Source organism: Petromyzon marinus, unplaced genomic scaffold, assembly GCF_048934315.1.
Source record: "Petromyzon marinus isolate PM22_M1 ecotype Great Lakes invasive population unplaced genomic scaffold, UKy_Petmar_22M1.pri1.0 PM_Scaffold_54, whole genome shotgun sequence".
NCBI classification, from domain to species: domain Eukaryota; kingdom Metazoa; phylum Chordata; class Hyperoartia; order Petromyzontiformes; family Petromyzontidae; genus Petromyzon; species Petromyzon marinus.
Window position 1 is genome coordinate 124,906 of NW_027423546.1, and position 27,056 is coordinate 151,961.

General features: G+C 52.3%; 1 protein-coding gene across 1 annotated transcript; it reads left to right on the forward strand.

Moving 5' to 3' along the window:
- Positions 1 to 16,973: 16,973 nt before the first annotated feature.
- Positions 16,974 to 25,691, forward strand: LOC142923465 (uncharacterized). The gene is made up of 3 exons (XM_076064592.1): positions 16,974 to 17,010; positions 20,463 to 20,695; positions 21,926 to 25,691. Exons 1-3 carry the CDS (start codon positions 16,974 to 16,976, stop codon positions 25,235 to 25,237), a joined length of 3,582 nt encoding a protein of 1,193 aa, XP_075920707.1. The 3' UTR covers positions 25,238 to 25,691.
- The last annotated feature ends 1,365 nt before the right edge of the window (positions 25,692 to 27,056 follow it).

Consider the following 27,056-nt stretch of genomic DNA (forward strand, 5'->3'; position numbering starts at 1 on the left):
ATCTTCTGATAGCCATTGTGGACTTCACATCAACACGGAGCTGGGGAGAAAACATCACAACCATTACCATCAACAACATCAACAACATCATCACCAACATCACCATCATCATCAACAACAACAACATCACAACCATTACCATCAACAACATCAACAACACATCAACAACATCACCAACATCACCATCATCATCAACAACATCACAACCATCATCTACAACATCAACATCATCAACAACATCACTAACATCATCACCATCATCAACACCATCAACATCATCAACAATAACATCAACATCACCAACAACATCATTAACATCATAACCAACAAAATCACCAACATTACCAACATCACCAACAACAACATCAATAACATCATCAACAACGACATCACAACCATCACCATCAACAACATCATCAACATCATCATCATCAACAACAACATCACCAACAACATCACTAACATCATCACCACCATCAACAACATCAACATCAACAACATTAACATCATCACCATCATCAACAACAACATTACAACCATCATCATCATCAACATCAACAACAACAACATCACAACCATCACCATCAACAACATCACCAACAACAACATCAACAACATCACTAACATCATCACCATCATCAACATAATCAACAACAACATCAACATCATCAACAACATCATCACCAACAACAACATCACAACCATCAACAACATCAACATCACCAACAACATCAACATCACAACCATCACCACCAACAAAATCAACATCATCAACATTATCAACAACATCAACAACATCACTAACATCATCACCAGCATCACCATCATCAACAACAACATCACAATCATCACCATCAACAACATCAACAACATCACCAACAACATCACTAACATCATCACCATCATCATCAACAACAACAACAACATCACAACCATCACCATCAACAACATCAACAACATCACCAACAACATCACTAACATCATCAACATCAACAACATCACCAACAACATCAACAAGATCACCAACAACATCACCATCATCAACATCACAACCATCACCATCAACAACATCAACAACATCAATAACATCACAAACAACATCACCATCACCATCAACAACATCAACAACATCACCATCATCATCATCAACAACAACATCATCAACATCATCAGCAACATCACAAACATCATCAACAACATCAACAACATCACAATCATCACCATCAACAACATCAACAACATCACGAACAACATCACCAACAACATCACCATCATCATCATCACCAGCACCATCACCATCAACAAGATCAACAACACCACCATCACCACCACCATCACCATCACCACCATCACCACCACCACCATCATCATCATCCTCACCATCAACATCACAACCATCAACATCAACAACATCACCATAATCATCACCATAAACAACATCAACAACATCACCAACAACAACATCATCAACAACAAAACTTCAACATCACCATCAACATCAACAACATCACCATCATCATCAACAACATCATCACCATCAACACAATCAACATCATCATTATCACCACCATCAACACCATCAACATCAACACCATCACCATCAACAACATCATCACCATCAACACCATCACCATCAACATCATCACTATCATCATCAACAACATCACTAGCATCATCACCATGTTCATCAACACCATCACCATCATCACTATCATCATCATCAACATCAACACCATCAACATCACCACCACCATCAACAACAACATCATCACCACCATCAACAACATCATCATCAGCACCATCAACAACATCAACAACATGAACATCACCACCACCATCATCACCATCATCACCACCCACTCACCTGTACACTCACTCACTCACTCACCTGTACACTCACTCACTCACCTGTACACTCACATGTACACTCACCTGTACACTCACTAACTGACTCACCTGTACACTCACATGTACACTCACGCACATGTACACTCTCTCACCTGTACAATCACTCACCTGTACACACGCTCATTCACATGTACACTCACCTGTACACACACTCACCTGTACACTCACTCACTCACCTGTACACACACTCACTCACTCACCTGTACACTCACTCACTCACCTGTACACTCACCTGTACACTCACCTGTACATTCACTCACTCACCTGTACACTCACTCACCTGTACACTCACCTGTACACTCACTCACCTGTATACTCACCTGTACACTCACTCACCTGTACACTCACCTGTACACTCACTCACCTGTACACTCACTCACCTGTACACTCACTCACTCACATGTACACTCACCTGTACACTCACTCACGTGTACACTCACTCACTCACTCACCTGTACACTCACCTGTACACTCACCTGTACACTCACTCACCTGTACACTCACTCACCTGTACACTCACTCACTCACCTGTACACTCACTCACTCACTCACCTGTACACTCACTCACCTGTACACTCACCTGTACACTCACCTGTACACTCACTCACTCACCTGTACACTCACTCACTCACCTGTACACTCACCTGTACACTCACTCACTCACCTGTACACTCACTCACTCACCTGTACACTCACTCACCTGTACACTCACTCACCTGTACACTCACTCACCTGTACACTCACCTGTACACTCACTCACTCACCTGTACACTCACCTGCACACTCACTCACCTGTACACTCACTCACTCACCTGTACACTAGCTCACTAACCTGTACACTCACTCACCTGTACACTCACTCACCTGTACACTCACCTGTACACTCACTCATTTACCTGTACACTCACTCACTCACCTGTACCCTCACTCACTCACCTGTACACTCACTCACTCACCTGTACACTCACCTGTACACACACTCACTCACCTGTACACTCACCTGTACACTCACTTATTCACCTGTACACTCACTCACCTGTACACTCACTCACTCACTCACCTGTACACTCACTCACCTGTACACTCACTCACTCACCTGTACACTCACTCACTCACTCACCTGTACACTCACTCACCTGTACACCCACTCACTCACCTGTACACTCACCTGTACACTCACTCACTCAGCTGTACACTCACCTGTACACTCACTCACCTGTACACTCACTCACTCACCTGTACACTCACTCACTCACTCACCTGTACACTCACTCACCTGTACACTCACTCACCTGTACACTCACCTGTACACTCACCTGTACACTCACTCACTCACCTGTACACTCACCTGTACACTCACTCACTCACCTGTACACTCACTCACTCACCTGTACCCTCACTCACTCACTCACCTGTACACTCACCTGTACACTCACTCACCTGTACACTCACTCACCTGTACACTCACTCACTCACATGTACACTCACCTGTACACTCACTCACTCACCTGCCCACTCACCTGTACACTCACTCACCTGTACACTCACTCACTCACCTGTACACTCACCTGTACACTCACCTGTACACTCACTCACCTGTACATTCACCTGTACACTCACTCACTCACCTGTACACTCACTCACTCACCTGTACACTCACCTCTACACTCACCTGTACACTCACTTAATCACCTGTACACTCACCTGTACACTCACCTGTACACTCACTCACCTGTACACTCACTCACTCACCTGTACACTCACCTCTACACTCACCTGTACACTCACTTAATCACCTGTACACTCACCTGTACACTCACCTGTACACTCACTCACCTGTACACTCACTCACCTATACACTCACCTGTACACTCTCTCACCTGTACACTCACTCACCTGTACACTCACTCACCTGTACACTCACTCACTCACATGTACACTCACCTGTACACTCACTCACTCACCTGCCCACTCACCTGTACACTCACTCACCTGTACACTCACTCACTCACCTGTACACTCACCTGTACACTCACCTGTACCCTCACTCACTCACCTGTACACTCACCTGTACACTCACCTGTACACTCACCTGTACACTCACTCACTCACCTGTACACTCACCTGTACACTCACCTGTACACTCACTCACCTGTACATTCACCTGTACACTCACTCACTCACCTGTACACTCACTCACTCACCTGTACACTCACCTCTACACTCACCTGTACACTCACTTAATCACCTGTACACTCACCTGTACACTCACCTGTACACTCACTCACCTGTACACTCACTCACTCACCTGTACACTCACCTCTACACTCACCTGTACACTCACTTAATCACCTGTACACTCACCTGTACACTCACCTGTACACTCACTCACCTGTACACTCACTCACCTATACACTCACCTGTACACTCTCTCACCTGTACACTCACTCACCTGTACACTCACCTGTACACTCACCTGTACACTCACTCACCTGTACACTCACCTGTACACTCACTCACTCACTCACCTGTACACTCACTCACTCACTCACCTGTACACTCACTCACTCACCTGTACACTCACTCACCTGTACACTCACCTGTACACTCACTCACTCACTCACCTGTACACTCACTCACTCACTCACCTGTACACTCACTCACTCGTACACTCACTCACCTGTACACTCACTCACCTGTACACTCACCTGTACACTCACCTGTACACTCACTCACCTGTACACTCACCTGTACACTCACTCACTCACCTGTACACTCACCTGTACACTCACTCACTCACCTGTGCACTCACTCACTCACTCACCTGTACACTCACCTGTACACTCACCTGTACACTCACCCACTCACCTGTACACTCACTCACTCACTTGTACACTCACTCACTCACCTGTACACTCACCTGTACACTCACCTGTACACTCACCTTTACACTCACCCACTCACCTGTACACTCACTCACTCACCTGTACACTCACTCACCTGTACACTCACTCACCTGTACACTCACCTGTACACTCACTCACTCACCTGTACACTCACATGTACACTCACTCACTCACCTGTACACTCACCTGTACACTCACTCACCTGTACACTCACCTGTGCACTCACTCACCTGTACACTCACTCACTCACCTGTACACTCACTCACTCACCTGTACACTCACCTGTACACTCACCTGTTACCTCACTCACCTGTACACTCACCTGTACACTCACCTGTACACTCACTCACCTGTACACTCACCTGTACACTCACTCACCTGTACACTCACTCACTTGTACACTCACTCACTCACTCACCTGTACACTCACCTGTACACTCACCTGTACACTCACTCACTCACCTGTACACTCACTCACTCACCTGTACACTCACTCACCTGTACACTCACCTGTACACTCACTCACCTGTACACTCACCTGTACACTCACTCACTCACTCACCTGTACACTCACTCACTCACTCACCTGTACACTCACTCACTCACCTGTACACTCACTCACCTGTACACTCACCTGTACACTCACTCACTCACTCACCTGTACACTCACTCACTCACTCACCTGTACACTCACTCACTCGTACACTCACTCACCTGTACACTCACTCACCTGTACACTCACCTGTACACTCACCTGTACACTCACTCACCTGTACACTCACCTGTACACTCACTCACTCACCTGTACACTCACCTGTACACTCACTCACTCACCTGTGCACTCACTCACTCACTCACCTGTACACTCACCTGTACACTCACCTGTACACTCACCCACTCACCTGTACACTCACTCACTCACTTGTACACTCACTCACTCACCTGTACACTCACCTGTACACTCACCTGTACACTCACCTTTACACTCACCCACTCACCTGTACACTCACTCACTCACCTGTACACTCACTCACCTGTACACTCACTCACCTGTACACTCACCTGTACACTCACTCACTCACCTGTACACTCACATGTACACTCACTCACTCACCTGTACACTCACCTGTACACTCACTCACCTGTACACTCACCTGTGCACTCACTCACCTGTACACTCACTCACTCACCTGTACACTCACTCACTCACCTGTACACTCACCTGTACACTCACCTGTTACCTCACTCACCTGTACACTCACCTGTACACTCACCTGTACACTCACTCACCTGTACACTCACCTGTACACTCACTCACCTGTACACTCACTCACTTGTACACTCACTCACTCACTCACCTGTACACTCACCTGTACACTCACCTGTACACTCACTCACTCACCTGTACACTCACTCACTCACCTGTACACTCACTCACCTGTACACTCACCTGTACACTCACCTGTACCCTCACTCACCTGTACACTCACCTGTACACTCACTCACTCACCTGTACACTCACTCACCTGTACACTCACCTGTACACTCACTCACTCACCTGTACACTCACTCACCTGTACACTCACCTGTACACTCACTCACTCACTCACCTGTACACTCACCTGTACACTCTCTCACCTGTACACTCACTCACTCACCTGTACACTCACCTGTACACTCACCTGTACACTCTCTCACCTGTACACTCACTCACTCAACTGTACACTCACTCACCTGTACACTCACCTGTACACTCACCTGTACACTCACCTGTACACTCACTCACTCACCTGTACACTCACCTGTACACTCACTCACTCACCTGTACACTCACCTGTACACTCACTCACCTGTACACTCACCTGTACACTCTCTCACCTGTGCACTCAAAGCTCCCTTTTGCCGGTCCAAAGGGCAAAGTCATCAGCATCTAACCACGCCCCACAGAGACTGATTGACATAATTTATGTAGGAAATAACCAAACCACACAAACTAAATTAACATAATTTATGTATTGTATCGTGGGCGGGCACATTGAAAAGAGTCGTAATTTATGCGTTAAATATTGCACGGACAATATGAATATAATTAATACATTAACATAATTTAGGCGGATTTTGGCCGGTGACGCGCGCGACCTGACCGTTTGCGCAGAGGACAACTGGCCCGTGGCGTCATCGACTATCAGGTTACATGACGTCATCGCGCTCGTTCCTCTGTTAATGCGTGTTTACTTTGTACTCCATCTCTGTGGGTCTCTATGGGTCTCTGTGTGGGTCTCTATGGGTCTCTATGTATCTCTATGTATCTCTATAGGTCTCTATGGGTCTCTGTGTATCTCTATGGGTCTCTGTGTCCCTCTATGAGTCTCTGTGGGTGTCTATGAGTCTCTGTGTATCTCTATGGGTCTCTATGGGTCTCTGTGTGGGTCTCTATGGGTCTCTGTGTATCTCTATGGGTCTCTATGTGTCTCTATGTATCTCTATGGGTCTCTATGTGTCTCTGTGTATCTCTATGGGTCTCTATGGGTCTCTATGAGTCTCTGTGTGTCTCTATGGGTCTCTGTGTATCTCTATGGGTCTCTGTGTATCGCTATGGGTCTCTGTGTGTCTCTATGAGTCTCTGTGGGTCTCTATGAGTCTCTGTGTATCTCTATGGGTCTCTATGTATCTCTGAGTCTCTGTGGGTGTCTATGAGTCTCTGTGTGTCTCTATGAGTCTCTGTGTATCTCTATGGGTCTCTATGTATCTCTATGGGTCTCTATGTATCTATATGGGTCTCTGTGTATCTCTATGGGTCTCTGTGTATCTCTACGGGTGTCTGTGGGTCTCTATGGGTCTCTATGAGTCTCTGTGTGTCTCTATGGGTCTCTATGGGTCTCTATGAGTCTCTGTGTATCTCTATGGGTCTCTGTGTGGGTCTCTATGGGTCTCTGTGTATCTCTATGGGTCTCTATGGGTCTCTGTGTATCTCTATGGGTCTCTATGGCTCTCTGTGTATCTCTATGGGTCTCTGTGTGTCTCTATGGTCTCTGTGTATCTCTATGGGTCTCTGTGTGTCTCTCTGTGTGTCTCTCTGTGTGTCTCTGTGGGTCTCTATGAGTCTCTGTGTGTCTCTATGAGTCTCTATGGGTCTCTGTGTATCTCTATGGGTCTCTGTGTGTCTCTATGGGTTTCTATGAGGCTCTGTGTATCTCTATGGGTCTCTATGGGTCTCTGTGTATCTCTATGAGTCTCTGTGTATCTCTATGGGTCTTTGTGTGGGTCTCTGTGTGTTTCTATGGGTCTCTGTGTATGTATATGGGTCTCTATGAGTCTCTGTGTCTCTCTATGGGTCTCTATGGGTCTCTATGAGTCTCTGTGTATCGCTGTGGGTCTCTGTGTGTCTCTATGGGTCTCTGTGTATCTCTATGGGTCTCTGTGTGTCTCTGTGGGTCTCTATGTATCTCTATGGTCTCTGTGGGTCTCTGTGAGTCTCTATGGGTCTCTATGGGTCTCTGTGTATCTCTATGGGTCTCTGTGTGGGTCTCTATGAGTCTCTATGGGTCTCTGTGTATCTCTATGGGTCTCTGTGTGGGTCTCTATGGGTCTCTATGAGTCTCTATGGGTCTCTGTGAGTCTCTGTGTATCTCTATAGGTCTCTGTGGGTCTCTGTGGGTCTCTATGGGTCTCTATGGGTCTCTGTGGGTCTCTGTGGGTCTCTATGGGTCTCTATGGGTCTCTGTGGGTCTCTATGGGTCTCTATGGGTCTCTGTGTATCGCTGTGGGTCTCTATGGGTCTCTGTGGGTCTCTGTGGGTGTCTCTGTGTATCTCTATGGGTCTCTGTGTGGGTCTCTGTGTGTCTCTATGAGTCTCTGTGTGTCTCTATGAGTCTCTATGGGTCTCTGTGGGTCTCTGTGGGTCTCTGTGTGTCTCTCTGTGTGTCTCTGTGGGTCTCTATGAGTCTCTGTGTGTCTCTATGAGTCTCTATGGGTCTCTGTGTATCTCTATGGGTCTCTATGGGTCTCTATGAGACTCTGTGTATCTCTATGGGTCTCTATGGGTCTCTGTGTATCTCTATGGGTCTCTCTATATCTCTGTGAGTCTCTGTGTATCTCTATGGGTCTCTGTGTGGGTCTCTGTGTGTCTCTATGAGTCTCTGTGTCTCTCTATGGGTCTCTATGGGTCTCTGTGGGTCTCTGGGTCTCTGTGTATCTCTGTGGGTCTCTATGGGTCTCTGTGTATCTCTATGGGTCTCTATGGGTCTCTATGGGTCTCTGTGTATCTCTATGAGTCTCTGTGTATCTCTATGGGTCTCTGTGTATCTCTATGTATCTCTATGTATCTCTGTGTGGGTCTCTCTGTATCTCTATGAGTCTCTATGGGTCTCTATGTATCTCTATGGGTCTCTCTGTATGTATGTCTGTGTGGGTCTCTATGTGTCTCTATGGGTCTCTGTATCTCTGTGTGGGTCTCTATGTATCTCTACGTATCTCTGTGTGGGTCTCTATGGATCTCAGACACACAGAGACACACACAGACACACACACAGAGACACACAGAGACACACAGTGACACACAGACACACACACACAGACACACAGACAGACACACACAAACACACACACACAGCCACACACAGAGACACACAAACACAGACACACACAGAGACACACACACAGACACACACAGAGACACACACACAGACACACGCACACAGACGCACACACACACAGACACACAGACACACACACACAGACAGAGACACAGAGACACAGACACACACACAGCCAGACACAGGCACACACAGAAACACACAGAGACACACACACAGACACACACACAGACACGCACACAGACACACACAGACATACACACACAGACAGACACACACAGACAGACACACACACAGAGACACACAGACAGACACACAGACACACACACAGAAACAGGCACACAGAAACACACACAGACACACACACACAGACACACACACAGACACATACAGACACACACACACAGAGAAACAGGCACACAGACACACACACAGAGACACACACACACAGACACATACAGACACACGCACAGAGACACACACACACAGTCACACACAGACACACACACACAGAGACACACACACAGTCACACACACAGACACACACACAGAGAAACAGGCACACAGACACACACACAGTCACACACAGAGACACACCCATAGACTAAGACAAAGATGCCCCGTGTAGCCTTAACAGACGTTAGGGGCAAGTGCTCTTAGCGGGAAAGCTGTGAAGGCCTCACTCAAGTAAAATTTGACTGAGTGAGTGGGTGGGTGAGTGAGTGGGTGGGTGAGTGGGTGAGTGAGTGGGTGGGTGAGTGGGTGAGTGAGTGGGTGAGTAAGTGGGTGAGTGAGTGGATGAGTGAGTAAGTGAGTGGGTGGGTGAGTGGGTGGGTGAGTGAGTGAGTGGGTGAGTGAGTGGGTGGGTGAGTGGATGGTTGGGTGGGTGGGTGAGTGAGTGGGTGGTTGGGTGGGTGGGTGAGTGAGTAGTGAGTGAGTCGGTGAGTGAGTGAGTGGGTGAGTGAGTGGGTGAGTGAGTGGGTGAGTGGGTGAGTGAGTGAGTGGGTGAGTGAGTGGGTGAGTGAGTGGGTGAGTAAGTGGGTGAGTGAGTGGGTGGGTGAGTCAGTGAGTGGGTGAGTGAGTAGTGAGTGAGTCGGTGAGTAGTGAGTGAGTATTGAGTGAGTCGGTGAGTGAGTGGGTGGGTGAGTGAGTGGGTGGGTGGGTGAGTGAGTGAGTGGGTGAGTGAGTGGGTGAGTGAGTATTGAGTGAGTCGGTGAGTGGGTGGGTGAGTGGGTGAGTGAGTGGGTGAGTGAGTTGGTGAGTGGGTGGGTGAGTGAGTGGGTGAGTGATTGGGTGAGTGGGTGGGTGAGTGAGTGGGTGAGTAGGTGAGTGAGTGGGTGGGTGAGTGAGTGGGTGAGTGAGTTGGTGAGTGGGTGGGTGGGTGAGTGAGTGGGTGGGTGAGTGAGTGAGTATTGAGTGAGTCGGTGAGTGAGTGAGTGGTTGGGTGGGTGGGTGAGTGAGTAGTGAGTGAGTCGGTGAGTGAGTGAGTGAGTGGGTGAGTGAGTGGGTGAGTGAGTGGGTGAGTGAGTGAGTGGGTGAGTGAGTGGGTGTGTGAGTGGGTGGGTGAGTGAGTGGGTGGGTGAGTGGGTGAGTGAGTTAGTGAGTGGGTGGGTGAGTGAGTGAGTTGGTGAGTGGGTGAGTGGGTGGGTGAGTGTGTGAGTGAGTGTGTGGGTGGGTGTGTGAGTGAGTGGGTGAGTGAGTGAGTATGTGAGTGGCTGTGTGGCTGGTTGAGTGAGTGGGTGAGTGAGTGGGTGGGGGTGTGGGTGGGTGGGTGTCTGAGTCACTGAGTAAGTGAGTGAGTGGGTGAGTGAGTGGGTGAGTGAATGGGTGAGTGAGTGAGTTGGTGAGTGGGTGGGTGAGTGAGTGGGTGAGTGAGTTGGTGAGTGGGTGGGTGGGTGAGTGGGTGGGTGAGTGAGTGAGTATTGAGTGAGTCGGTGAGTGAGTGAGTGGTTGGGTGGGTGGGTGAGTGAGTAGTGAGTGAGTCGGTGAGTGAGTGAGTGGGTGAGTGAGTGGGTGAGTGAGTGAGTGGGTGAGTGAGTGGGTGTGTGAGTGGGTGGGTGAGTGAGTGGGTGGGTGAGTGGGTGAGTGAGTTAGTGAGTGGGTGGGTGAGTGAGTGAGTTGGTGAGTGGGTGAGTGGGTGGGTGAGTGAGTGAGTGTGTGGGTGGGTGTGTGAGTGAGTGGGTGAGTGAGTGAGTATGTGAGTGGCTGTGTGGCTGGTTGAGTGAGTGGGTGAGTGAGTGGGTGGGGGTGTGGGTGGGTGTCTGAGTCACTGAGTAAGTGAGTGAGTGGGTGAGTGAGTGGGTGAGTGAATGGGTGAGTGAGTGAGTTGGTGAGTGGGTGGGTGAGTGAGTGGGTGAGTAGGTGAGTGAGTGATTGCGTTAGTGGGTGGGTGGGTGAGTGGGTGGGTGAGTGGGTGTGTGAGTCACTGTGTGTGTGAGTGGGTGTGTGAGTTACTGTGTGTGAGTGTGTGTGTACCTGTGTGTGAGTGTGTGTGAGTGGGTGGGTGAGTGTGTGTACCTGTGTGGGTGTGTGAGTCTCTGTGTGTGTAAGTGGGTGTGTGAGTGGGTGTGTGAGTGTGTGTGTGAGTGGGTGTGTGAGTCACTGTGTGTGTGTGTACGTGTGTGTACCTGTGTGTGTGTGTGTACCTGTGTGAGTGTGTGAGTGGGTGTGTGAGTCTGTTATCCGCTCACCAGGGCTATTACTTCCTGAATTTTCCACCTGTACAGCTACGCGCCGCTGTGAGTACACTGTGTGTACGTACCTGTGTGTATACTGTGTGTGTACGTACCTGTGTATACTGTGTGTGTACCTGTATGTGAGTACACTGTGTGTGTGTGTGTACACTGTGTGTACTGTGTGTGTACCTGTGTGTGTGTACACTGTGTGTACTGTGTGTGTACCTGTGTGTGTGTGTACACTGTGTGTACTGTGTGTGTACCTGTGTGTGTGTACACTGTGTGTACTGTGTGTGTACCTGTGTGTATACTGTGTGTGTACGTACCTGTGTATACTGTGTGTGTGTACCTGTATGTGAGTACACTGTGTGTGTGTGTACACTGTGTGTACTGTGTGTGTACCTGTGTGTGTGTACACTGTGTGTACTGTGTGTGTACCTGTGTGTGTGTGTACACTGTGTGTACTGTGTGTGTACCTGTGTGTGTGTGTACACTGTGTGTACTGTGTGTGTACCTGTGTGTATACTGTGTGTGTACGTACCTGTGTATACTGTGTGTGTGTACCTGTATGTGAGTACACTGTGTGTGTGTGTACACTGTGTGTACTGTGTGTGTACCTGTGTGTGTGTGTGTACACTGTGTACTGTGTGTGTACCTGTGTTTGTGTGTACACTGTGTGTACTGTGTGTGTACCTGTGTGTGTGTGTACCTGTGTGTGTGTGTACTGTGTGTGTGTACGTGTGTGTGTGTGTACACTGTGTATACTGTGTGTGTGTACCTGTGTGTGTGTACCTGTGTGTGTGTGTACACTGTGTGTGTGTGTGTACACTGTGTGTGTACCTGTGTGTATACTGTGTGTGTACGTACCTGTGATTACTGTGTGTGTGTACCTGTATGTGAGTACACTGTGTGTGTGTGTACACTGTGTGTGTACACTGTGTGTGTGTGTACACTGTGTGTATTTACTGTGTGTGTACCTGTGTGTGAGTACACTGTGTGTGTGTACCTGTGTGTGTGTACACTGTGTGTGTGTACACTGTGTGTGTGTACCTGTGTGTATATACTGTGTGTGTGTACCTGTGTGTGAGTACACTGTGTGTGTACCTGTGTGTGAGTACACTGTGTGTGTGTACGTGTGTGTGTGTACACTGTGTGTACTGTGTGTGTATCTGTGTGTGTGTGTACACTGTGTGTGTGTGTGTACACTGTGTGTGTACCTGTGTGTGTGTGTACACTGTGTGTACTGTGTGTGTACCTGTGTGTGTACTCTGTGTGTGTGTGTGTACACTGTGTGTGTGTGTAGCTGTATGTGAGTACACTGTGTGTGTACCTGTGTGAGTATACTGTGTGTGTGTACTTGTGTGTACCTGTGTGTGTGTACACTGTGTGTGTGTGTACCTGTGTGTATACTGTGTGTGTGTGTATCTGTATGTGAGTAGACTGTGTGTGTGTACACTGTGTGTGTGTACGTGTGTGTGTGTACCTGTGTGTGTGTGTGTGTACACTGTGTGTGTGTACCTGTGTGTGTGTGTACCTGTGTGTGTGTGTGTGTGTACCTGTGTGTGTACACTGTGTGTGTATATACTGTGTGTGTACCTGTGTGTGTGTACACTGTGTGTGTACCTGTGTGTGTGTGTACCTGTGTGTGTGTACCTGAGTGTGTGTACCTGTGTGTGTGTGTACCTGTGTGTGTGTGTGTACCTGTGTGTGTGTGTGTACTTGTGTGTGTGTACCTGTGTGTGTGTACGTGTGTGTGTACCTGTGTGTGTGTACCTGTGTGTGTGTACTTGTGTGTGTGTGTACACTGTGTGTGTGTAGACTGTGTGTGTGTACCTGTGTGTGTGTGTACACTGTGTGTGTGTACCTGTGTGTGTGTACCTGTGTGTGTGTGTACCTGTGTGTGTGTGTGCACTTGTGTGTGTACCTGTGTGTGTGTGTACCTGTGTGTGTGTGTACCTATGTGTGTGTACTTGTGTGTGTACCTATGTGTGTGTACCTGTGTGTGTGTACCTGTGTGTGTGTACTTGTGTGTGTGTACCTGTGTGTGTGTACGTGTGTGTGTACCTGTGTGTGTGTGTACCTGTGTGTGTGTACCTGTGTGTGTGTACCTGTGTGTGTACTTGTGTGTGTACCTGTGTGTACCTGTGTGTATGTGTGTGTGTACCTGTGTGTGTACCTGTGTGTGTACCTGTGTGTGTGTGTACCTGTGTGTGTGTGTGTACGTGTGTGTACCTGTGTGTGTGTGTACCTGTGTGTGTGTACCTCTGTGTGTGTGTACCTGTGTGTGTACCTGTGTGTGTACCTGTGTGTGTGTACCTGTGTGTGTGTGTACTTGTGTGTGTCCCTGTGTGTGTGTGTATACTGTGCGTGTACCTCTGTGTGTGTGTGCCTGTGTGTGTACCTATGTGTGTGTGTACCTGTGTGTGTGTACTTGTGTGTGTATCTGCGTGTGTACCTGTATGTGGGTACCTGTGTGTGTACCTGTGTATGTACTTGTGTGTGTATCTGTGTGTGTACCTGTGTGTGTGTGTACCTGTGTGTGTGTGTACCTGTGTGTGTACCTGTGTGTGTACGTGTGTGTACCTGTGTGTGTACACTGTGCATGTACCTGTGTGTGTGTGTGTTTGTACCTTTGTGTGTGTACTTGTGTGTGTATCTGTGTGTGTACCTGTGTGTGTGTACCTGTGTGTGTACCTGTGTGTGTGTGTGTACGTGTGTGTACCTGTGTGTGTGTACCTGTGTGTGTGTACTTGTGTGTGTATCTGTATGTGTACCTGTGTGTGTGTACCTGTGTGTGTACCTGTGTGTGTACACTGTGCGTGTACCTGTGTGTGTGTGTACCTGTGTGTGTACATTGTGCGTGTACCTGTGTGTGTGTGTACCTGTGTGTGTACCTTTGTGTGTACCTGTGTGTGTGTCTGTACCTGTGTGTGTGTACACTGTGTGTGGGTGTGTGTACCTGTGTGTGTGTGTACGTGTGTGTGTGTGTGTCAAGTACTGAAGGCGATCCGGACTCTGAGACCAGGAAAGGCAGCGGGCAGAGATGATCTCCCAAGCGAAATGCTGAGGGAGGGCGACGTTTGTGCACAGACTGCCCTATATGACATCATAACAACAGTCTGGACCACTGGACGGGTTCCGCAGGATTGGAAGGATGCCATGGTGGTCCCCCTTTTTAAGAAGGGGGACCGCACAGACTGTAACAACTACAGGTGCATCTCACTCCTCAGCGTGCCGGGAAAGGTCCTGGCAAGGATTATTCAACATCGCCTTGCCAGGCACGCTGAGGAGAGGCTTGCGGAGCCCCAATGCGGTTTTAGGAAAGGGTGGTCCTGCACAGATGCCATATTTTCTGTCCGTCTGCTACAGCAGAGGTGTAGGGAATTCCAACAAGACCTACATCTCTGCTTTATTGACCTGGTCAAGGCCTATGATACCATCAGTTGGCCTGGGCTCTGGGTTGATCTTCATGCTTTTGGAGTCCCTGACCCTCTGCTCACGATCATTAAGGACCTTCATGATGGTGAGCGGGCCCGGGTAAAACTACGTGGCCGGGAGTCAGAGCCATTCCCTGTATACCTTGGGGTGCGACAGGGATGTCCTCTGGCTCCCACATTATTTAACATCTATTTTGACCACGTAGTTCGTGAAGCCTTCAATAGCTGTACCGGGGGAGTCTCCATTTGGTACAGATATATTGGGAGGCTGATCGATGCCCGGGTGCGGTCAAGGGATGGCTCCCTATTGCTCAACCACGTTATGTATGCCGATGATTTGGTAATAGCTGCTCAGTCAGAGGAGGAGTTGGAGACACTGCTGCTGAGACTGGAGCGTGCCACTAAGAGATGGGGCCTTACCATCAGCCCCACCAAAACTAAGCACCTGCCTGGGTATTTTGTACCATCGGACACTCCACCCCCACAACTCCCAAACGGTGATGGGGCAGTTGTGGAGAGAGTGGAGAGTTTCCCATACCTGGGCAGTGTGCTTATGACTGGCTCCAGTTTAACAGCAGAGGTCTCACTCAGAATCAGTCGAGCGGCAATATCTTTTCATCGGTTGTGTTACGCTGTGTGGAAGCTACCTGGTCTGTCGCTCCGCACTAAGCTTCAGGTCTTCTCGGCCACGGTCATTCCCTCCCTTCTCTACGCTTGCGAAACGTGGACTCCCCTAATGGAACATCTTCGCCGGTTAGAAACATTTAGGCTGGCCTGCCTACGATCCATCCTGGGTTTAACCAGACTGGATTGTGTGAGGAGCTCACAAATCCTTGAAAGGTCTGGGCAAGGTCCCATCGGTGAGCTCCTCCGTACAGGAGGACGTGGAGCTGAGTGGACTTGCCGATGACCGGTACCAGCTTAGTGGCGAATGGCGGTTGTTGTTGTTGTTGTATACACTATGTATGTGTGTATAGACTGTGTGTGTATATACACTGTGTGTACGTGTACACTGTACGTGTACACTGTGTGTGTACACTGTGTGTGTGTACACTGTGTGTGTGTGTGTACACTGTGTCTGTGTGTCACTGTGTGTGTGTCTCACTGTGTGTGTGTACACTGTGTGTGTACCTGTGTGTGTGTGTACACTGTGTGTGTGTACACTGTGTGTGTGTACACTGTGTGTGTGTACAGTGTATACAGTGTGTACAGTGTGTGTACAGTGTGTACGGTGTGTACAGTGCGTGTGTGTACACTGTGTGTGTGTACACTGTGTGTGTGTGTACACTGTGTGTGTGTACACTGTGTGTGTGTACACTGTGTGTGTACCTGTGTATGTGTGTAGCTGTGTGTGTGTACCTGTGTGTACACTATGTGTGTGTGACACTGTGTGTGTGTGTACAGTGTGTACAGTGTGTGTACAGTGTGTACAGTGCGTGGCTGCAGGGTGACATGGAGGACCACCCCGCCTACGCCTCCGTACTGCGAGGTGCGTCCTCCCGCTAGGTCCACTCGGCCTTAAATCAGTCACTCACTCACTCAGTCACTCACTCACTCAGTCAGTCACTCACTCAGTCAGTCAGGCACTCACTCACTCAGTCAGTCACTCAGTCAGTCACTCAGTCAGTCACTCACTCAGTCAGTCAGGCACTCACTCACTCAGTCACTCACTCAGTCAGTCACTCACTCAGTCAGTCACTCAGTCAGTCACTCAGTCAGTCAGGCACTCACTCACTCAGTCAGTCACTCAGTCAGTCACTCAGTCAGTCACTCACTCAGTCAGTCAGGCACTCACTCACTCAGTCACTCACTCACTCAGTCAGTCACTCAGTCAGTCACTCAGTCAGTCAGTCACTCACTCACTCAGTCAGTCACTCACTCAGTCAGTCAGGCACTCACTCACTCAGTCAGTCACTCAGTCAGTCACTCACTCAGTCAGTCAGGCACTCACTCACTCAGTCACTCACTCAGTCAGTCACTCACTCAGTCAGTCAGGCACTCACTCAGTCACTCACTCAGTCACTCACTCAGTCAGTCAGTCACTCAGTCAGTCAGTCACTCACTCAATCAATCACTCACTCAGTCAGTCACTCACTGAGTCACTCAGTCACTTACTCACTCAGTCACTCTCTCACTCAGTCACTCAGTCACTCTCTCAATCAGTCACTCACTCAGTCACTCAGTCACTCACTCAGTCACTCACTCAGTCACTCACTCACTCACTCACTTAGTCACTCACTCACACTCAGTCAGTCACTCACCCACTCACTCAGTCACTCAGTCAGTCACTCAGTCACTCACTCACTCACTCAGTCAGTCACTCACTCAATCAATCACTCACTCAGTCAGTCACTCACTCAGTCACTCAGTCACTTACTCACTCAGTCACTCAGTCACTCTCTCACTCCGTCACTCAGTCACTCTCTCACTCACTCACCCACTCACTCAGTCACTCAGTCACTCACTCAGCCAGTCACTCACTCACTCAGTCAGTCACTCAGTCACTCACTCACTCAGTCAGTCACTCACTCAGTCAATCACTCACTCACTCAGTCACTCACTCAGTCAGTCACTCACCCACTCAGTCAATCACTCACTCACTCAGTCACTCTCTCACTCACTCTCTCACTCAGTCACTCAGTCAGTCACTCAGTCACTCAGTTACTCACTCAGACAGCCATTCACTCAGTCACTCACTCACTCAGTCACTCAGTCAGCCACTCACTCAGTCACTCAGTTACTATCTCACTCACTCAGTCAGCCACTCACTCTGTAACTCAGTCACTCTCTCAGTCACTCACTCACTAATTCACTAACTCACTCACCCACCCGCTCAATCACTCACCCACTCAGTCACTCACTCACCCACGCACTCACTCACCCACGCACTCACTCACCCACTCACCCACTCACTCACCCACTCACCCACCCACTCACCCACTCACTCACTCACTCACCCACTCACTCACTCACCCACTCACTCACTCACCCACTCACTCACCCACGCACTCACTCACCCACGCACTCACTCACCCACTCAGTCACTCACCCACTCACTCACTCAGCCTCAAACTCGCTCACTCACTCACCACTCTGTTGGTGACTGAGTGGAGAGTCTCTGTGTGTATCTGTGTGTCTGTCTCTGTGTCTGTGTGTGTCTCTGTGTGTGTCTGTGTGTCTGTGTCTCTGTGTCTACGTAGGGGTGAGTGTCCCCGTGAGGCCCGGCCCTGTCCCAGACTTGCTGGGTCTCTCCGGTACCACCGTGAGAGTCACCGTGGGCCTTGAGGCTCTGTCTGTGTCTCTGTGTCTCTGTGTGTGTCTCTGTGTGTCTCTGTGTGTGTGTCTCTGTGTCTACGTAGGGGTGAGTGTCCACGTGAGGCCCGGCCCTGTCCCAGACTTGCTGGGTCTCTCCGGTACCACCGTGAGAGTCACCGTGGGCCTTGAGGCTCTGTCTGTGTCTCTCTGTGTGTCTCTGTGTGTGTGTCTCTGTGTCTCTGTGTGTGTCTCTGTGTGTGTGTCTCTCTGTGTGTCTCTGTGTGTGTGTCTCTGTGTCTCTGTGTGTGTCTCTGTGTGTGTGTCTCTGTGTGTGTGTCTCTGTGTCTCTGTGTGTCTCTGTGTGTGTGTCTCTGTGTCTCTGTGTGTGTCTCTGTGTGTGTCTCTCTGTGTGTGTGTCTCTGTGTCTCTGTGTGTCTGTGTGTGTGTCTCTGTGTGTGTCTCTGTGTCTCTGTGTGTGTCTACGTAGGGGTGAGTGTCCACGTGAGGCCCGGCCCTGTCCCAGACTTGCTGGGTCTCTCCGGTACCACCGTGAGAGTCACCGTGGGCCTTGAGGCTCTGTCTGTGTCTCTCTGTCTCTGTGTCTCTGTGTGTGTGTCTCTGTGTGTCTCTGTGTCTACGTAGGGGTGAGTGTCCACATGAGGCCCGGCCCTGTCCCAGACTCGCTGGGTCTCTCCGGTACCACCGTGAGAGTCACCGTGGGCCTTGAGGCTCTGTCTGTGTCTCTCTGTGTGTGTGTCTGTGTGTGTGTCTCTGTGTCTCTCTGTGTGTGTCTACGTAGGGGTGAGTGTCCACGTGAGGCCCGGCCCTGTCCCAGACTTGCTGGGTCTCTCCGGTACCACCGTGAGAGTCACCGTGGGCCTTGAGGCTCTGTCTGTGTCTCTCTGTGTCTCTGTGTGTGTGTGTCTCTGTGTGTGTCTACGTAGGGGTGAGTGTCCACGTGAGGACCGGCCCTGTCCCAGACTTGCTGGGTCTCTCCGGTACCACCGTGAGAGTCACCGTGGGCCTTGAGGCTCTGTCTGTGTGTCTCGCTGTGTCTCTCTGTGTGTGTGTCTCTGTGTGTGTGTCTCTGTGTGTGTCTACGTAGGGGTGAGTGTCCACGTGAGGCCCGGCCCTGTCCCAGACTCGCTGGGTCTCTCCGGTACCACCGTGAGAGTCACCGTGGGCCTTGAGGCTCTGTCTGTGTGTCTCTGTGTGTGTGTCTCTGTGTGTCTCTGTGTGTGTGTCTCTGTGTGTGTCTACGTAGGGGTGAGTGTCCACGTGAGGCCCGGCCCTGTCCCAGACTCGCTGGGTCTCTCCGGTACCACCGTGAAAGTCACTGTGGGCCTTGAGGCTCTCTCTGTGTCTCTGTGTCTGTGTGTGTGTCTCTGTGTGTCTCTGTGTGTGTCTACGTAGGGGTGAGTGTCCACGTGAGGCCCGGCCCTGTCCCAGACTTGCTGGGTCTCTCTGGTACCACCGTGAGAGTCACCGTGGGCCTTGAGGCTCTCTCTGTGTCTCTCTGTCTCTGTGTCTCTATGTGTGTCTCTGTGTGTCTCTGTGTGTGTGTCTCTGTGTGTCTGTGTGTGTCTCTGTGTCTACGTAGGGGTGAGTGTCCACGTGAGGCCCGGCCCTGTCCCAGACTCGCTGGGTCTCTCCGGTACCACCGTGAAAGTCACTGTGGGCCTTGAGGCTCTCTCTGTGTCTCTGTGTCTGTGTGTGTGTCTCTGTGTGTCTCTGTGTGTGTCTACGTAGGGGTGAGTGTCCACGTGAGGCCCGGCCCTGTCCCAGACTTGCTGGGTCTCTCCGGTACCACCGTGAGAGTCACCGTGGGCCTTGAGGCTCTGTCCCTTCACCAGGCGCGGGGTGGTCTGCTGGTGGCCAGCTGGCCGTTCAGCGCCCTGCGGAGATACGGGCACAGCACCGTGAGTCACGTGGTGGGGTGGTGGTGGTGGTGGTGGTTGTGGTGGTTGTGGTGGTGGTGGTGATTGTGGTGGTTGTGGTGGTGGTGGCGGTGGTGGTTGTGGTGGTGGTTGTGGTGGTGGTTGTGGTGATGGTAGTGGTGATGATTGTGATGGTGGTAGTGGTGGTGGTTGTGATGGGGGAGTTGGTGGTACTGGTGGTGGTAGTGGTGGTGGTTGTGGTGGTTGTGGGGGTTGTGGTGGTGGTGGTTGTTGTGGTGGTTATGGGGGTTGTGGTGGTGGTTGTGGTGGTGGTTGTGGTGGTGATGGAGGTGGTGGTAGTGGTGGTGGTGGTTGTGGTGGTGGTGGTTGTGGTGGTGATGGTTGTGGGGGTTGTGGTGGTGGTTGTGGTGGTGGTTGTGATGGTAGTGGTGATGGTTGTGGGGGTTGTGGTGGTGGTTGTGGTGGTGATGGAGGTGGTGGTGGTTGTGGTGGTGGTGGTGATGGTAGTGGTGATGGTTGTGGGGGTTGTGGTGGTGGTTGTGGTGGTGATGGAGGTGGTGGTGGTTGTGGTGGTGGTGGTGATTGTGGTGGTTGTGGTGGTGGTGGTGGTGGTGGCAGTGGTGGTTGTGGTGGTGGTAGTGGTGGTGGTGGTTGTGGTGGTTGTGGTGGTGGTGGTGGTGATGATTGTGATGGTGGTAGTGGTGGTGGTGGTTGTGGTGGTGGTGGTAGTGATGGTGGTGGTTGTGGTGGTGGTGGTTGTGGTGGTGGTAGTGGTGGTGGTGGTGGTTGTGGTGATGGTGGTAGTGGTGGTGGTGGTGGTGATGGTGGTGGTGGTGGTAGTAGTGGTGGTTGTGGAGGTTGTGGTGGTTGTGGTGGTGGTGGTGATGATTGTGATGGTGGTAGTGGTGGTGGTAGTGGTAGGGGTGGTGGTGGTTGTGGGGGTTGTAGTGGTGGTGGTGATGATTGTGGATGGTGGTAGTGGTGGTGGTGGTTGTGGTGGTGGTGGTAGTGGTGGTGGTAGTGGTGGTGGTGGTAGTGGTGGTGGTAGTGGTGGTGGTGGTTGTGGTGGTGGTGGTTGTGATGGGGGAGGTGATGGTTGTCGTGGTGATGGAGGTGGTGGTGGTTGTGGTGGTGGTTGTGATGGGGGAGGTGGTGGTGGTTGTGGTGGTGGTTGTGGTGGTGTTTGTGGTGGTGTCTCACCCCCCCCACGTGTCCCCCCCCCCCACCCCCCCAACGTGTCCCACCCCACAGGGCTGCTTCACGGTGGAGCTGGGCCGCGGCTGCCCCTCCGGGCCGGGCACCGTGACCCTGGTGACCCCGCAGGCCTCTCAGCTCTTCTCCCTCACGCGGGAGGCCATCGAAGCGCTGAAGGCGCCCTCCGCCCCCTCGTCATCGTCCCTTCCCACCGCATCATTGTCCACATCGCCCCTTCCCACCGCATCATTGTTCACATCGTCCCCTCACTCCGCATCATTGTCCGCATCGCCCCTTCCCACCGCATCATTGTCCACATCGTCCCCTCACACCACATCACCCCTTCCCACCGCATCATTGTCCGCATCATCACCTCACACCGCATCATTGTCCGCATCGTCCCTTCCCACCGCATCATTGTCCACATCGTCCCCTCACACCGCATCATTGTCCGCATCGTCCCCTCACACCGCATCATTGTCCACATCGCCCCTTCCCACCGCATCATTGTCCGCATCGCCCCTTCCCACCGCATCATTGTCCGCATCGTCCCCTCACACCGCATCATTGTCCGCATCGCCCCTTCCCACCGCATCATTGTCCACATCGTCCCCTCACACCGCATCATTGTCCGCATCGTCCCCTCACACCGCATCATTGTCCACATCGCCCCTTCCCACCGCATCATTGTCCACATCGCCCCTTCCCACCGCATCATTGTCCGCATCGCCCCTTCCCACCGCATCATTGTCCGCATCATCACCTCACACCGCATCATTGTCCACATCGTCCCCTCACACCGCATCATTGTCCGCATCGCCCCTTCCCACCGCATCATTGTCCACATCGCCCCTTCCCACCGCATCATTGTCCGCATCGTCCCCTCCCACCACGTCGTCGTCCACATCGCCCCTTCCCACCGCATCATTGTCCGCATCGCCCCTTCCCACCGCATCATTGTCCGCATCGCCCCTTCCCACCGCATCATTGTCCACATCGCCCCTTCCCACCGCATCATTGTCCACATCGCCCCTTCCCACCGCATCATTGTCCGCATCGCCCCTTCCCACCGCATCATTGTCCGCATCGCCCCTTCCCACCGCATCATTGTCCGCATCGCCCCTTCCCACCGCATCATTGTCCGCATCGCCCCTTCCCACCGCATCATTGTCCGCATCGCCCCTTCCCACCGCATCATTGTCCGCATCGCCCCTTCCCACCGCATCATTGTCCGCATCGCCCCCTCCCACCACGTCGTCGTCCACATCACCCCTTCCCACCGCATCATTGTCCACATCGCCCCTTCCCACCGCATCATTGTCCACATCGCCCCTTCCCACCGCATCATTGTCCACATCGCCCCTTCCCACCGCATCATTGTCCACATCGCCCCTTCCCACCGCATCATTGTCCACATCGTCCCCTCACACCGCATCATTGTCCACATCGTCCCTTCCCACCGCATCATTGTCCGCATCGCCCCTTCCCACCGCATCATTGTCCGCATCGCCCCTTCCCACCGCATCATTGTCCGCATCGCCCCTTCCCACCGCATCATTGTCCGCATCGCCCCTTCCCACCGCATCATTGTCCGCATCGCCCCCTCCCACCGCGTCGTCGTCCACCCCTTCGTCCACCCCCTCGTCCACCCACTCGTCCACCCCCTCGTCCACCCCTTCGTCCTCGTCGTCGTCCGCGTCATCGTCCGCGGACGGAGCGGTGGGCTTCCCCGCGGCTGAGGGGACGGTCGAGGGAGCGGCAGGGGCAGAGGGGACGTGGACTCGCGACCAGCAGCGGCATCGGTATCATCATCAGCTGAATCAGCAGCATGATGATGATGATGATGATGATCAGCTGAATCAGCTGAATCAGCTGAATCAGCAGCAGCAGCAGCATGATGATGATGATCATCACCGGCGGCAGTCGGTTCGTCAGCATCAGCAACGGCGACGGCTGCCGTCCCTGCCACCAGAGGCCTCCGTTGGCCGCTCAATCCCCTCACACGGAGGCGGTGGAGGCGGTGTTGGTGGTGGCGGTGGAGGTGGTGGAGGTTGCGGTGGAGGAGGTGGGGTCCATGATCTCTGCAGCGAGGAGGTCTACTCAGTGCCTGACTACTCGGCCTTTGAGGGAACTGCCACCAAAGCCGCCACCAAAGCCGCCGCTACCGCCCGAAGGAGACCCCCGGGCGCCGTGAGGGTCCCGGGCGAGGGGGTCTACATGGGGCTCTACCAGGACCCCGCGGTCATACTGGCGAGGACCCCGGACTTAGGCGTCTACGGAGTTCCCGCGGACGCCCTGGCGAGGACCCCGGACTTAGGCGTCTACGGAGTTCCCGCGGACGCCCTTGTTAGGACCCCGGACTTATTAGGCGTCCGCGGAGTTCCCGCCGGTGCCTCGCCGGACGCCCCGATCTACGACGACCCCGCGGACGCCCTCGCTAGGACCCCGGGCTTATTAGCCGTCCGCGGAGTTCCCGCCGGTGCCTCGCCGGACGCCCCGATCTACGACGACCCCGCGGACGCCCTAACGAGGACCCCGGACTTAGGCGTCTACGGAGTTCCCGCAGGTGCCTCGCAGAACGCCCCGATCTACGACGACCCCGCGGACGCCCTCGCTAGGACCCCGGGCTTATTAGGCGTCCGCGGAGTTCCCGCCGGTGCCTCGCCGGACGCCCCGATCTACGACGACCCCGCGGACGCCCTAACGAGGACCCCGGACTTAGGCGTCTACGGAGTTCCCGCAGGTGCCTCGCAGAACGCCCCGATCTACGACGACCCCGCGGACGCCCTCGCTAGGACCCCGGACTTAGGCGTCCGCGGAGTTCCCACGGACGCCCTCGCTAGGACCCCGGGCTTATTAGGCGTCCGCGGAGTTCCCGCGGACGCCCTCGCGAGGACCCCGGGCTTATTAGGCGTCCGCGGAGTTCCCGCGGACGCCCTCGCGAGGACCCCGGGCTTATTAGGCGTCCGCGGAGTTCCCGCGGACGCCCTCGCGAGGACCCCGGGCTTATTAGCCGTCCGCGGAGTTCCCGCGGACGCCCTCGCGAGGACCCCGGGCTTATTAGGCGTCCGCGGAGTTCCCGCGGACGCCCTCGCGAGGACCCCGGGCTTATTAGGCGTCCGCGGAGTTCCCGCGGACGCCCTCGCGAGGACCCCGCTGCCCAGGCGCCGCCACCCCGAGCCGCCGCTGTTGAGGCCCGGGGCCTTCGGGGGCTCGGCCCCCTCGCTGGGGCCGCCCGGGGCCCGGGCGGGCGGCCCCGGCTCGCTGGGCGGGCTGGGGACCGCCCTGAGGGACCGCCTCAGGAGGATGATTCAGAGGACCGGGGCGAGGGACGGCAACACGCACAGGCCTGCCACTGCGACGGAGTGAAAAGGGGGAGGGGTTTTGCGGGGGTGGGGGAGGAGCCTCCGCTGTGATGTCACGGTGGTGGGAGGGGCCGGCTGCCACTCACTCAGGCAGTCAGTCAGTCACTCAGTCAGTCACTCAGTCAGTCATTCACTCAGTCAGTCACTCAGTCAGTCACTCAGTCAGTCATTCAGTCAGTCACTCAGTCACTCACTCAGTCAGTCACTCAGTCACTCACTCGGTCACTCACTCAGTCACTCACTCAATCACTCAGTCACTTAGTCACTCACTCAGTCACTCACTCAGTCACTCAGTCAGTCAGTCAGTCACTTAGTCAGTCACTCAGTCACTCAGTCGCTCAGTCAGTCAGTCACTCAGTCAGTCACTCAGTCACTCACTCAGTCACTCAGTCACTCACTCAGTCACTCAGTCAGTCACTCAATCACTTAGTCAGTCACTCACTCAGTCACTCACTCAGTCAGTCACTCAGTCACTCAGTCAGCCACTCAGTCAGTCACTCAGTCAGTCACTCACTCAGTCAGTCACTCAGTCACTCACTCAGTCACTCAGTCAGTCACTCAGTCAGTCACTCAGTCAGTCACTCACTCAGTCAGTCACTCAGTCAGTCAGTCACTCACTCAGTCAGTCACTCAGTCAGTCACTCAGTCACTCAGTCAGCCACTCAGTCAGTCACTCAGTCAGTCACTCACTCAGTCAGTCACTCAGTCAGTCACTTACTCAGATACCCAGTCACTCACTCACTCAGTCAGTCACTCAGTCACTCACTCAGTCAGTCAGTCACTCAGTCACTCACTCAGTCACTCACTCACCCACTCACTCAGTCACTCAGTCACTCACTCACCAACTTACTCAGTCACTCAGTCACTCAGTCACTCACTCACTCAGTCACTTTCTCACTCAGTCACTCTCTCACTCAGTCACTCACTCAGGCACTCACTCACACACTCACTCACTCAGTCACTCACTCACCCACTCACTCAGTCACTCACTCAGTCACTCACTCAGTCAGTCACTCTCTCACTCAATCACTCACTCAGTCACTCACTCACCCACTCACTCAGTCACTCAGTCACTCACTCAGTCACTCAGTCACTCAGTCACTCTCTCACTCACTCACTCAGTCACTCACTCACCCACTCACTCACTCACTCAGTCACTCTCTCACTCAGTCACTCTCTCACTCAGTCACTCACTCAGGCACTCACTCACTCACACACTCACTCATTCAGTCACTCAGTCAGCCACTCAGTCAGTCACTCAGTCAGTCATTCACTCAGTCAGTCACTCAGTCAGTCATTCACTCAGTCAGTCACTCAGTCACTCACTCAGTCACTCAGTCACTCAGTCAGTCACTCAGTCAGTCAGTCAGTCACTCAGTCAGTCATTCACTCAGTCAGTCACTCAGTCAGTCATTCACTCAGTCAGTCACTCACTCAGTCACTCAGTCACTCAGTCACTCACTCAGTCACTCACTCAGTCACTCAGTTACTCAGTCACTCACTCAGTCACTCACTCAGTCAGTCACTCAGTCAGTCACTCAGTCAGTCAGTCACTCAGTCAGTCAGTCACTCAGTCACTCAGTCAGTCAGTCAGTCACTCAGTCAGTCACTCAGTCACTCAGTCACTCACTCAGTCACTCAGTCAGTCACTCAATCACTTAGTCAGTCACTCACTCAGTCACTCACTCAGTCAGTCACTCACTCAGTCACTCACTCAGTCACTCAGTCACTCAGTCAGTCACTCAGTCAGTCAGTCACTCAGTCAGTCACTCAGTCACTCAGTCACTCACTCAGTCAGTCACTCAATCATTTAGTCAGTCACT

What these genes read in the sequence shown, in the direction of transcription:
- LOC142923465 (XM_076064592.1), top strand. Translation starts at nt 16,974, where the DNA reads ATGGAGGACCACCCCGCCTACGCCTCCGTACTGCGAG. An exon ending in CTACGCCTCCGTACTGCGAG is followed by an intron (nt 17,011 to 20,462) that starts GTGCGTCCTCCC and finishes GTGGGCCTTGAG; the next exon opens with GCTCTCTCTGTGTCTCTGTG. An exon ending in GGAGATACGGGCACAGCACC is followed by an intron (nt 20,696 to 21,925) that starts GTGAGTCACGTG and finishes CCCACCCCACAG; the next exon opens with GGCTGCTTCACGGTGGAGCT.